Source organism: Vespa mandarinia, chromosome 4, assembly GCF_050613455.1.
Source record: "Vespa mandarinia isolate Hongniang chromosome 4, ASM5061345v1, whole genome shotgun sequence".
NCBI lineage: Eukaryota > Metazoa > Arthropoda > Insecta > Hymenoptera > Vespidae > Vespa > Vespa mandarinia.
Window position 1 is genome coordinate 3,795,314 of NC_140813.1, and position 11,087 is coordinate 3,806,400.

General features: G+C 25.8%; 4 protein-coding genes and 1 non-coding gene across 9 annotated transcripts; 4 read left to right on the plus strand and 1 right to left on the minus strand.

Moving 5' to 3' along the window:
• Positions 1-523: 523 nt before the first annotated feature.
• On the plus strand, positions 524-3,245 carry LOC118445851 (putative pyruvate dehydrogenase E1 component subunit alpha, mitochondrial). Its single transcript, XM_035875853.2, has 6 exons — positions 524-769; positions 1,343-1,576; positions 1,659-1,877; positions 1,953-2,201; positions 2,312-2,560; positions 2,638-3,245. Exons 1-6 carry the CDS (start codon positions 719-721, stop codon positions 2,821-2,823), a joined length of 1,188 nt encoding a protein of 395 aa, XP_035731746.1. The 5' UTR covers positions 524-718; the 3' UTR covers positions 2,824-3,245.
• A 591-nt stretch (positions 3,246-3,836) lies between these two features.
• On the plus strand, positions 3,837-5,121 carry LOC118445852 (uncharacterized). The gene is made up of 5 exons (XM_035875854.2): positions 3,837-3,990; positions 4,102-4,304; positions 4,379-4,556; positions 4,640-4,723; positions 4,798-5,121. Exons 1-5 carry the CDS (start codon positions 3,945-3,947, stop codon positions 4,920-4,922), a joined length of 636 nt encoding a protein of 211 aa, XP_035731747.1. The 5' UTR covers positions 3,837-3,944; the 3' UTR covers positions 4,923-5,121.
• A 1,350-nt stretch (positions 5,122-6,471) lies between these two features.
• LOC118445865 (uncharacterized) lies at positions 6,472-7,296 on the plus strand. The gene has a single exon (XM_085656368.1). It carries the CDS (start codon positions 6,713-6,715, stop codon positions 7,160-7,162), a length of 450 nt encoding a protein of 149 aa, XP_085512494.1. The 5' UTR covers positions 6,472-6,712; the 3' UTR covers positions 7,163-7,296.
• Positions 7,297-7,509: 213 nt separating this feature from the next.
• On the plus strand, positions 7,510-10,418 carry LOC118445864 (protein AAR2 homolog). 5 transcript variants are annotated; one of them, XM_035875883.2, is made up of 6 exons: positions 7,510-7,650; positions 8,783-8,959; positions 9,077-9,192; positions 9,280-9,433; positions 9,503-9,781; positions 9,901-10,417. In XM_035875883.2, the coding sequence occupies exons 1-6, from the start codon at positions 7,613-7,615 to the stop codon at positions 10,307-10,309; spliced, it is 1,173 nt and encodes a 390-aa protein (XP_035731776.2). In that variant the 5' UTR covers positions 7,510-7,612; the 3' UTR covers positions 10,310-10,417. The 5 variants fall into 5 exon arrangements, with proteins under 5 accessions (XP_035731776.2, XP_035731777.2, XP_085512493.1 ...); XM_035875884.2 differs by lacking the exon at positions 7,510-7,650 and adding an exon at positions 8,397-8,563; XM_085656367.1 differs by lacking the exon at positions 7,510-7,650 and adding an exon at positions 8,397-8,563 and having other exon boundaries at positions 8,786-8,959.
• Positions 10,419-10,713: 295 nt separating this feature from the next.
• On the minus strand, positions 10,714-10,786 carry TRNAV-AAC (transfer RNA valine (anticodon AAC)). The gene has a single exon. It is a non-coding gene; the product is annotated as a tRNA-Val (tRNA).
• Between the last annotated feature and the right edge of the window lie 301 nt (positions 10,787-11,087).

Consider the following 11,087-nt stretch of genomic DNA (forward strand, 5'->3'; position numbering starts at 1 on the left):
TGCGAATATCAAATAATGTTATCTAATAAGATTAAAATTAAGATATTTTCTCTCTCTCTCTCTCTCTCTCTGTTCTATAGATATAGTTCTTAACAGTTGTAAGGCTGATTCAAAAAAATCGCAAATTGAGAAAATTCGCGCGGGAAATACAAAATATAAAAATTTGTTTACTTGAAGACATTAATATAAATAACAATTAATATTTAATATAAAAATAAGATATTTAGATATTTTGTGATAACATGCAATTATTTAAAGAGAAAATTAGATATATAAGAAGCATATTAATAACAAAGTTTTTGTCCTTTTGAATTAAAAAAAATAATTTTACAAATATAATTATAAAAAAAATATATGAAAATTATAGCTTCTAATAGGTATTATTTTATATCATATATATATATATATATATATATATATATTATATTATACAATTGTATAATTATCTAACATAGCTTTTTATTCAATCATCAAAGTGTCAATGTCACGTGGCTATCACGTAATAATCGCCATAAGTTAAAATCGTGTAGTGGGGATCATATAGTCCAACCTGTCCTTTATACAACCTACATTTCGACATTCCCCGAAATTATTCAGTGTGCCAAGTGCTGCTTCTCATCTTTTGACGTCATTTTACATATTGTATCTAAAGAAAATACGATTTTCCTTTTTTTATTGTAATTTTTTCCCTTCGCCATTGTAAAATTATTTGATAAAAATGATACCAAATTGTCTCAGAACTGCTAGTACGCAGATATCTCGAAGAAACGTGAGTACAATATGAATATATAATAAGCGATCTTTACTTTTTTAATTTTCAACGAGTTCCATAATCCCCCTTAATTATAAAGCCTATTAGTTTCTTTACGAAATTTTCACTTAAAATACACTTCCCTATTCTTTTTAAATCTCGGACACTATGTCAGTTTGGAAATTGGAATGAGGTACGTGTTAAGTACAATGCTGTTTTTGTTCAATTGTTTTTACTTGCACTTTATTATATGTATACACACACACACACACACACATACACACACATATATTTTGTTGAATTAATTCAGCATTGTTATATCCATATGTGAGTTTTCTAAATATGCTGACTTTTTATCTTTTATAAAAATGTAAAGTAATTTGAATAATTAAATTACAATTATAATTTCTACAATTCATTTCTTCTACATTAATTTAATATAAAAGTATGAAAAATGGTATTTTATTATTTTCATTTAAATAATAAAGATTTAAAGATCATTACAGTTTATCTATATCACATTGAATAAAAATTTCTTTTATTAAGTGATATCAGGATAATTCTTCTTTGGTTTTTCATATATATTTATAGGTAATCAACTTCTTTAATAAAAAAAACAATTATGCAACAGAAGCCAGTTTTGAGACAAAACCTTTTCGCTTACATAAATTGGATACCGGTCCATCTAATCATGTAACAGTAACTAAAAGTGATGCTTTAGAAATGTATAAAAATTTGCACACAATACGACGCTTAGAAACATCAGCTGGAAATTTATACAAAGAAAAAATTGTCCGAGGTTTTTGCCATTTATATTCTGGTCAAGTAAGTAATATTGTATTTAAAAAAATTTAATTTAATTCGTTTCAAGAACATAGTTTTATATCTTCTGTTTATATGTTTTTAGGAAGCTTGTGCTGTTGGTATGAAAGCTGCTCTCAGACCACAAGATGCTGTAATCACTGCTTACCGTGCACATGGTTGGACTTATTTAATGGGTATAGATCCTGTAGGTGTTCTCACAGAACTTACTGGAAGACAATCAGGTAATGCTAAAGGCAAGGGTGGTTCTATGCATATGTATGCTAAAAATTTTTATGGAGGAAATGGTATTGTGGGTGCTCAGGTTTGTTGAACAACTATTACTTTATAAATCAGGAAATCATATCTGTAACCATTTAACAAAGAAATTAATTTTTAGGTACCATTAGGAGTTGGCATTGGATTTGCTCAAAAATATCTGAACACTGGAGGAGTGTGTTTATCCCTTTATGGAGATGGTGCAGCAAATCAAGGACAAGTATTTGAGGTATATAACATGGCAAAATTATGGGATATTCCTTGTATTTTCATTTGTGAAAATAATGGTTATGGAATGGGTACTAGCGTTGAACGTGCTTCTGCGAGTACAGATTATTATACGAGAGGGGATTATGTCCCTGGCATTTGGGTAAGTTTTTTTTTTAATAATTATAATTGTACATATAATTAATTCAAATATTTCTATTAATAATTAACAATTTTTATTTATCATTCGTGTTAATTATTATTTATTAATAGGTCGATGGTATGGATGTTTTGGCTGTAAGAGAAGCAACAAGGTTTGCTGTAGAATATTGTACGTCTGGAAAAGGACCTATTATTATGGAAACAGCTACATATAGATATAGTGGACATAGTATGTCAGATCCGGGAACAAGTTACCGTACTAGAGATGAAATTCAAGAAGTACGACAAACAAGAGATCCTCTTACAAGTTTTAAAGAGAGATTACTGAGTTCAAATCTTGCAACTGCCGAAGAACTTAAGGTTACATATATTATTTCTTTTTTCTCTACTATTTCAGAAAGAATATTAGTTATATTAATCTTTTTAATTTTATATAGGCGATGGAAAGTGAAATAAGGAAACAAATAGATGATGCAGTAAAAATTGCAAAAGCAGATAAAGAAATTCCATTAAGTGAATTAACTGCTGATATTTATGTCAATTGTGTAGACAATGAAGTTCGAAATGTCACACCATTTAAACCATTGCAACACATCAGGTTGAGCACTCCTGTTAATATATAAAAAAAATTAGAATCATTGCTACACGTTATGTGTTGAACATGTGCATTAAAATCTTGTGCTCATTTTAATGCTTATTATAATCTTCATATTCATAGCTCGTCAAAGTGTTAACTTTTTTCTATATTCAAGAAGAAGGAAACTACAGTTATATATCATTTGTGTCAATCTACGTTTATTAAATTAATTTAATATAAAAGTTAGGATTTCTTAAAATTATACTCTGTATATTTCTTGTATAATAGATTATTTATAGGAACAAGTATTAGCAAAATACATGAAGCATTTGGGAAGAAATCTAGGCTGATAATAGCCTTATTAATAAAACAATCAATGAGGGAGAACATTTATAAAAATTATTAACTTATTCATCCTACAAAAAAAACCTGATAATCCTAATAAAAAAAATCAAAAGATCTAATTAAAATTGTATTATAAAAATGGAAGTTTCAGATCACATTATTTTATACATGTCAATATAAAGAGAAATATAGATCAAATAAAAAAGTTCTTTTTTGTGTGCATATGTTCATTACAAATTCTTACGTAATCCTATGATAATGCATATATAACAGTTTATAATTCTAGAATTTTTCTTTCACTTTCTCTCTAGTACATTTGTAGTATAAAAAAATACAAGCGCATGAAATTGTTTTTCATAGTATCCTGGTTTCTATTCCGATCATAATAATAAAATTAATCCTAAATAAAATTAATCCTAATAAAATTAATAATAATATAAATAAATTTTATACCTCTAATAATATCAAGTTCTCTTTTTGTAGAACATTCTCTAAATAATAAGTATTTTTAAAAATGATACAGACTTTCATAACTGTTTATACAGGGAAACTTAAGTAGCAAAAACATCTATGTTGTCTTTCGTTTTTAGCGCGTCTCAACGATTACAGCGCCATTTCTCTAGACTGTACTTGTTCCTGATTGGTTCTTGGCACGTTCATTAGCGATCGTTCATTGGCTGGCGTTCTATTTGCTAACTTCATTATAATGTTTATAGAAAGAGTCGTCATAAAATCGTTTGGACGAAAGGAAGAAAATACGGCAAATTTTAAGGCTCGTTAAAAATATTTTAAATAAAAATTTTACAAATATAATTTTGAAACATGTCTACTATTTTTAATGTGTTTAACAATATGAATGAAAATAGATGTGAGTATAATTAATTTTACTTTTTCGTTATTTTCAATGCTGTTAAACTAATTTTATTCTTTCGTTGTGACGATAAATAGAAATTAACCTATCTTGTAATATGATTTACAGTGTCAACAACAGAACACTTGAAAGAAACAAGATCAATAAATCAAACAGGTGGTATAATAGCTAAATCATTTGATTATTACAAACCAAAAGGTTTATCAATAAGATCTAAGTCTGATCAGAATATTCCAACAACTAGCAGTGCAATGATTTTTAAAAAGGATGGTACCAATAATTCATTTTTTTCAAAAAATGAATTGCCCAATGTAAGCATATTTAATATTCTATTATATCGGTAATTATTTAAATATTAGATATTTTTTATATTTTCTTCTTATAGAAACAATTACTTTATGTGACCAATGAATTTTCAAAAGCAGGATCATTTGAATTTAATAAAGAGAAGATAATTGAAAAAAATATTTTCAAAGAACCATATATAGAAGAGAAAGAGAAAAGAAGGATATTTCCAGAACCCGAAGTTTTAGCGCCGTATTATGATCCAGAATTAGAATTAGGTATGATATTTCTTTTTTAATATTTTTAATGCAAATGAATACAAAGATCTAAAAGAGCCATTTTGAAAATTATGTGTTTACAGATGATTATAATATTGATTTAGAAAATGAATTTAGCAAATGTATGTTGCATGTAAGAGACGATATGGATGAAGGATTTGGATCAGGTAAAAAATAACTAAAATATTTTAGTGCTTAATTATGTATTTGAAAATGTATATATATATATTTTTTTTAATAGAACCTGAGGAACTTTCCTACCATGAAATACCAAAGCTTGAACTATCTATGCATTTTTCTAACTATGAATTTGAAAGGTGTGGATCTCCTGATTTGCCAGAAATATCTGATGATGAAACTTTCTGATTACAATGACTGAAGAAATTTAATCTTAAAGAGTTGTGATAAAATAACATTTTTATCGATTTATCTGCTATCCATATCACCAATAACAAATTTCATTTGGTTTAAAACATTAGATTATTATAGATCATTTAATATAATATAATATAATATAATATAATATTAATTTCTTTTTTTACTTTAAGCTATAGACATACTTAATATTTCTTTGATATAGTATCACATTGTTGTATATTACTGCTATTTTTAGTCAAATAAATGTATTATTTTAAAATATTGGCATTATTCTTCGATATAATTGATGTCTTTCTTTTAATATAAATTTGTTTTAAGATTGTTCATCATCTTTCGCCTGAATTAAGTATGACTTTCTTGTTAGATATAGATAAAATATAAACTACAAATGCAAGCGAGTAACAATGTCTCCACCATGGGCATATCCCTTATTGACATAATAAGTCATTATATTTAATAATCGAGTTAATGTGACATAAATTTTTATATATAATGAAATTAGTAGTACATCTGACAGAAGCAAGAAAAATCATATGTCAGATTATATTTTTCTGAAAATAATTTAATTGAAAAGTATTTGTTCATTTTACAAATTTTATACTTTTTATTTCTAATTAAAATTACACAAATAGCTAAAGCATAAAAGATAGATAATAGTAACAATAGTAGAGTAGAAAATATAGTATTTAATCTGAAATGCGTAAATAACCATAAATAAGAATAAATGGAAATCAATAACAATAAATAAGAATAAATAAGAATAAATAAGAATAATAAAGAAATTATAATTTTTCTGTGCGTTTCTTTAAAAAATTATTTTAGAATTCCATTACATCCAATCTATTTATACGTTGACGTATGATTAGTAATGTAAAATGTATGTACTTTAATGTTTAGTTGGAATTGGATAGAGAAGATTTTGGAAAAGTCTTGAAATATGCAACCATTGTCGCCGTCGTCGTTGGTCCTATTTGGTCATTTTATTTGTGCACGAACTATTCTCAAAAAAATACCATTTTTTAACACGATTTTTTTCAAAGAAAATGCAGCTTCTTCAAAAATTCGTCAAAGAGGCACCATAGATTTAAACTTTGTCTTTAAAATGAGACTTTGTTCATCAAAATCGGTCAATAATTAGACCTCTTTTCCTTGATGGTATAAATCATGAAAAAACGAAGGGTGATGAACAGCCTTAATGAAGTTTTATTAATAAATATAGCTAATATAAAAAAAAAAAAATTGAAGGTAGTCATATGTAGTATATTTAAGATATTTTGGAATATTTAATATGACTGCATGTAATATAAATATTGAAAAAAATATGTCAGCTGATAAATGTGTTATAATAATAGCAGGAATACCAGATGATGTATATTTTTGTCATATATGTTATATAGCTGAAAACTTGGCAAAGATCTTATCAAATTTTAAATATAACAAAATTTTTAAAAGTGCACTTAAATGGAAGGTTAATATATAATATTAAATTACTAATGTCATTTTTTATAAGAATAACTTTTTTGATTTTTAGTCATGGCTTGAAAAAATCTGTTATCGTTGGAATTGGTCACATACAAAATCACCATTAATATGGAAAAAAGTTGGTTTATCTAAAAATAATGTTACTTATATTGGAGGTGTTAATCAATTTTGGGAATTTTTGCACTTACATTACAATATTAGTGATTATATTACAGAAGATGATCTGAAAAAATTACAATTGGATTACTCACTTGTAAAAATGATATTCAATTATAATAATTCTGTTATAATTCTTAATGTTATTACAGATGTATGAAACAATGTTGAAATTACCATCTGTGAAAACGTCACTTATACAACATCGTTGCATTACAGTATTAGGTGCTGGCAAAGCATTATGTGTAGACTTAATACCACAATTAATAACAATAAAAGAATTATGGTTAACGCATGGTATCATCATTAATTTATATGACGAACCTGGTTGTTATTTTAAAATTAAACACATTGTTCAAGATATGGAGGCAATAGGAGCTGGTTTATATGTAGCAAGAATTATAAAAAATATTTCAGATGGATTATATGATTGTGATATATTAATTAATTTAGATATTGTATCAAAGTATGTTTTTGTATTCTTTAATGTTTTAAGAAAGCCTAAAGTACATGTTGAGATAATTTTAGAGAAGAAAATGAAAGTACTACTTCTTGGTTACGTAATAATTATAATAGTATGGCTAAATTAGCAAAGCAGATAAACAGATACGCATCTCCTGAAATGAAAGTACTTTTTTGTTCAATGAGTGCAAGTTGTTTCTGTGTAAATGTGCTTCATGCTTTAGTGACTAAATTACCAAAGACTAATATCGTAGCTGTTAGTTCTCACTATGGATTAGAAATTGTTTATAATTTTCTGACAAAGTTTAATTTACCTATATACAATTTTGGTTGTCCTCCTGTATGGGGATTTTTGGGTTGGTTAAAAAATTTTTTATATAATAGTGTATATAAAATAATGCAAACTTGGTAATAATTTATTTAATACATAGGAATTAATTATTTTGTGGATGTATGTCATATGGTCCAAAAATATGAAGTATATAAACCAAATAATAGAGCTATGTTTGCAGAAAAAGGTACTACTCTACCATTGGGATTTAAATATCCAGAATTACGATATTTTTGTTACTTAGCACATGATAAAAATCCTTATAAAGGATATTTGGAACGTAAGGTATGAATTTATATATATATATATAAGATTTATAAAATTAATTTTTTCACTACGATAGTTTTTATTTATTGTGAAAAACGGTATCTATTCTTCACATATCATTTAGGCAATTCTTCAATATCAAGTCGGTCGTACTGAAAATTTGCAAATGTGCAAAGCAATTTGTGATCTGTTAAAATTATGGTACGCCGATACAGAAAATATTGGAGATGAAATTATTTCTTTGGGGATATCATCTGATGGTATTTAAATATTATAATAGATATATTATAACTCACTATTTAATTACATCGATATTGAATTAAAATTTTAGGCAGCTTTGGAATTCCCAAAGGATTAGTATTTTCACAACCTGTACATTTAAAAATTTTAAAAGATGGATCGCGAATATGGTTGCCATTTACTGATTTCCCATTACCTTGTATGCCATTACAGATATTTAACAATTTGATTTTAACTGCAGTAATTTTGAATAAACAATTAATAAAAGGATAAATTATTATTATTAATGATAATAATAATTCATTCTTTTGATAATATATTATTAATGATTCTGAAAAATAAAATTCAAAGAAATAAAGAAAAAAACGAAAAATTGATATTTGAATAAAAAAATCTTTATTTTATCGCTTAATATGTCGTCTTAATTTAGTATTAATAAATAAAAAAAAAGATATTCAGAAAAAAAGGAAAATGATACAATACAAATGTTTAATTAGCGCGCCATTTGTAACACACGTAGTTGCGTCTTATAAACTTTGAAATAAAATGGAGAATTAATTTGCTAGTCATAATTAAAAATTAATTTTAGTTTCGGTTTTCAGTTGATTATAAAATTTTTTAAATTAAAAATTATATTCAAATTTTTAATTGTTATATTACGACTTGTCAGTGAAATGATCGAAATTTAGAGGTTAAATATGTTTATTATTTACCTTACAAGTTACTTATGTGTGTACATATATTAATTCTTTAATTTATCATATCAAATTGTTAACAATTAAATATTTATTTGTTAATAACAAATTGAAATCAAAACTAATATCATTTTATCAATGATGTAAATATACACTATTAATTTCATGAAAGATAGTGCGTAATAAACATTCAAAGAAAACAATATGTCCTGTAGTAGGATAGAAATGGATCAAACCATTGCACGAAGGTTATTACTCGAAGGTGCTACATTAGTTGTACTTGATGTGCCTGTGGATACAGAATTTGGAATAGATTTAAAGTCTTGGAATGTTGGAAATAAGTTTAAAGGTATTAAAATGATACCTCCAGGATTTCATTATGTGCATTATAGGTGATTTATATATTTTTAACTATCTATGTATGTTAATTGTTTACATTAATCTATATGTTGGATATAGATTGATAGGTATATTAAAATTTATTATGTACATTGTAAATCTTTTTATAGCGCAGTAAATAAATTTGGCGAAACATCACCTAAAATAGGTTTTCTTCATGTATTTGAAAAAGCTGAATTTATGGTAAAACGATGGGATCAGTCAAAGGAAGAAATCAGTTCAGAACGTAGGATACTTTATTATTATGTTAAATTCATTTGTTATATATTTTTTTTTATAATACAATTATTCTTTGATATGATTTGATGCGTAGCTGTTCCTGAAAATTTGGTTCAAAGTCTCAAAGAAAACTTAAAAGATTTAGATAAATTTCTTGGTCCTTATCCTTATAATATTTGGAAAGGATGGAATGAATTGACTGATAAAATTGATTATCTTTTAATAGAACGTTGTGCACCTGTTTGTGGGTAAATAATATATTCTGTTCATGTATATTCTCTTCTCTTTTGTATTTTTTAATTATTTTCATTTTTTAGTTTTGTACATTCGGCTTTAGAATTGGAACCATGTAGCGATGCTTTAAGACCACGTGGAGGAGATCTTATACAAAGAAAAAAAACAGACAAAACTAGATTTACAGTTGAAGAAAAAGAAGAACAACTGTTACCTGATTTAAAACCAATACCTGGCACAGAACTGAGATTATCACAATTGCCTGAGAAACATTATCCTGATGGGGCAACTCCGACAGAGATCACAAAACATTCTCTTGATTCCAGTTATGTTTTGGACATCGTGCTTAATAAATTGAAACAGTATGATCAACATCTACTTTATTATTTTGTAGAATTCTTAAATCACATTTTAATATTATTTATGTAACACTATATATATATATATATATATATATATATATATAAAAATATTTTTACAGACCTATAGAAATAATTGGAGAAATACAACTTGCTTTTGTTTGTCTCTTGGTTGGCCAAAATTTGGACGCCTTTGAGAATTGGAAAAAACTTATATCATTGATTTGTGGAGTAGATTCAGCAATATCAGCTCATCGCTATATTTATATGGAATTCTTGAAAGTTATAGAAGTTCAATTATCGTACATTCCAGAAGATATATTATGGGATATTGTCACTAGCAACAATTTTGTTTATCAAAGCTTGCGTAAGCTTTTTGCAAACATTGAGCTTAATTCTGACATTGATGGTAGTTTAAAGTATAACGCAGTACGAGTTCGTGATCGATTAACTAAAAAGTTTAGGTGGGACTTCACAAATTTACAATGTGATAACGAAGATGAGGCACCAGTTGTTGTTTCTCTAGAATAAGTATTATAACATATTGTTCATAAAAATGAATATTATAAAAAGAAGAAAAAATTGTAAAATATGAATTAAATTCTTTTACAATATATTTTGTATGGACATAAATTAATTATATATTGCCAATTAGGTAGTATATATATATTGTAAATAAATTATAGATCTTACATATATTTCGTATAAAATACTGTTCAAACTTTTATTTCTGTTTTCTTAAAAAATTAATTTTTTTTAACAAATTTATCCGATAACATTGAATAGAAAAGTCGTATAAACAATAACAATAATGAAAGATTTGATTTATTAAAGGAGTATAAAGGAGGATGAAAATATTAAGTTTGAAATTTTTTAATAATATATAAATCTGAATTATTTTTTTTTATTTTATTATTTGAATGAATAAAAAAAATTGTTTCCGCCCGGGATCGAACCGGAGACCTTCCGCGTGTTAGGCGGATGTGATAACCACTACACCACGGAAACAAAGGTGTTTGTTGTTTTATTTAATAAAAAGATATATTTTATTAGTTTTATATAAGTCAGTTTTAAAGATATTTATCTACATTGCATATGTAGACATGATCAGTTATTAGTCATCGCTTATATGGTAAAACAGAGCAAGCTATCTGCAGTTAGATTTGCAAGTTACTAATTGTTTTTATTTATTTTTTTCATTTTTTTTTACTTCGTTGTTATTTCAAAATATTTTATAATATTTTTAATTTACAAATAAGTTTTAATTTTCATTTAAAATTTTAATAAAAATTTAATTCAATTAATAAAA

Excerpts from the sequence above, each read along its gene's own strand:
- LOC118445851 (XM_035875853.2), top strand. The coding sequence starts at position 719 with ATGATACCAAATTGTCTCAGAACTGCTAGTACGCAGATATCTCGAAGA. Across the intron at positions 1,878-1,952 it reads ATGGTATTGTGGGTGCTCAG|GTACCATTAGGAGTTGGCAT; the intron begins GTTTGTTGAACA and ends ATTAATTTTTAG. Across the intron at positions 2,561-2,637 it reads CAACTGCCGAAGAACTTAAG|GCGATGGAAAGTGAAATAAG; the intron begins GTTACATATATT and ends AATTTTATATAG.
- LOC118445852 (XM_035875854.2), top strand. The coding sequence starts at position 3,945 with ATGTCTACTATTTTTAATGTGTTTAACAATATGAATGAAAATAGAT. Across the intron at positions 3,991-4,101 it reads CAATATGAATGAAAATAGAT|TGTCAACAACAGAACACTTG; the intron begins GTGAGTATAATT and ends TATGATTTACAG. Across the intron at positions 4,724-4,797 it reads GGATGAAGGATTTGGATCAG|AACCTGAGGAACTTTCCTAC; the intron begins GTAAAAAATAAC and ends TTTTTTTAATAG.
- LOC118445864 (XM_035875883.2), top strand. The coding sequence starts at position 7,613 with ATGATAAAAATCCTTATAAAGGATATTTGGAACGTAAG. Across the intron at positions 8,960-9,076 it reads TTTCATTATGTGCATTATAG|CGCAGTAAATAAATTTGGCG; the intron begins GTGATTTATATA and ends ATCTTTTTATAG. Across the intron at positions 9,782-9,900 it reads GTGCTTAATAAATTGAAACA|ACCTATAGAAATAATTGGAG; the intron begins GTATGATCAACA and ends ATATTTTTACAG.
- LOC118445865 (XM_085656368.1), top strand. The coding sequence starts at position 6,713 with ATGTTATTACAGATGTATGAAACAATGTTGAAATTACCATCTGTGAAA.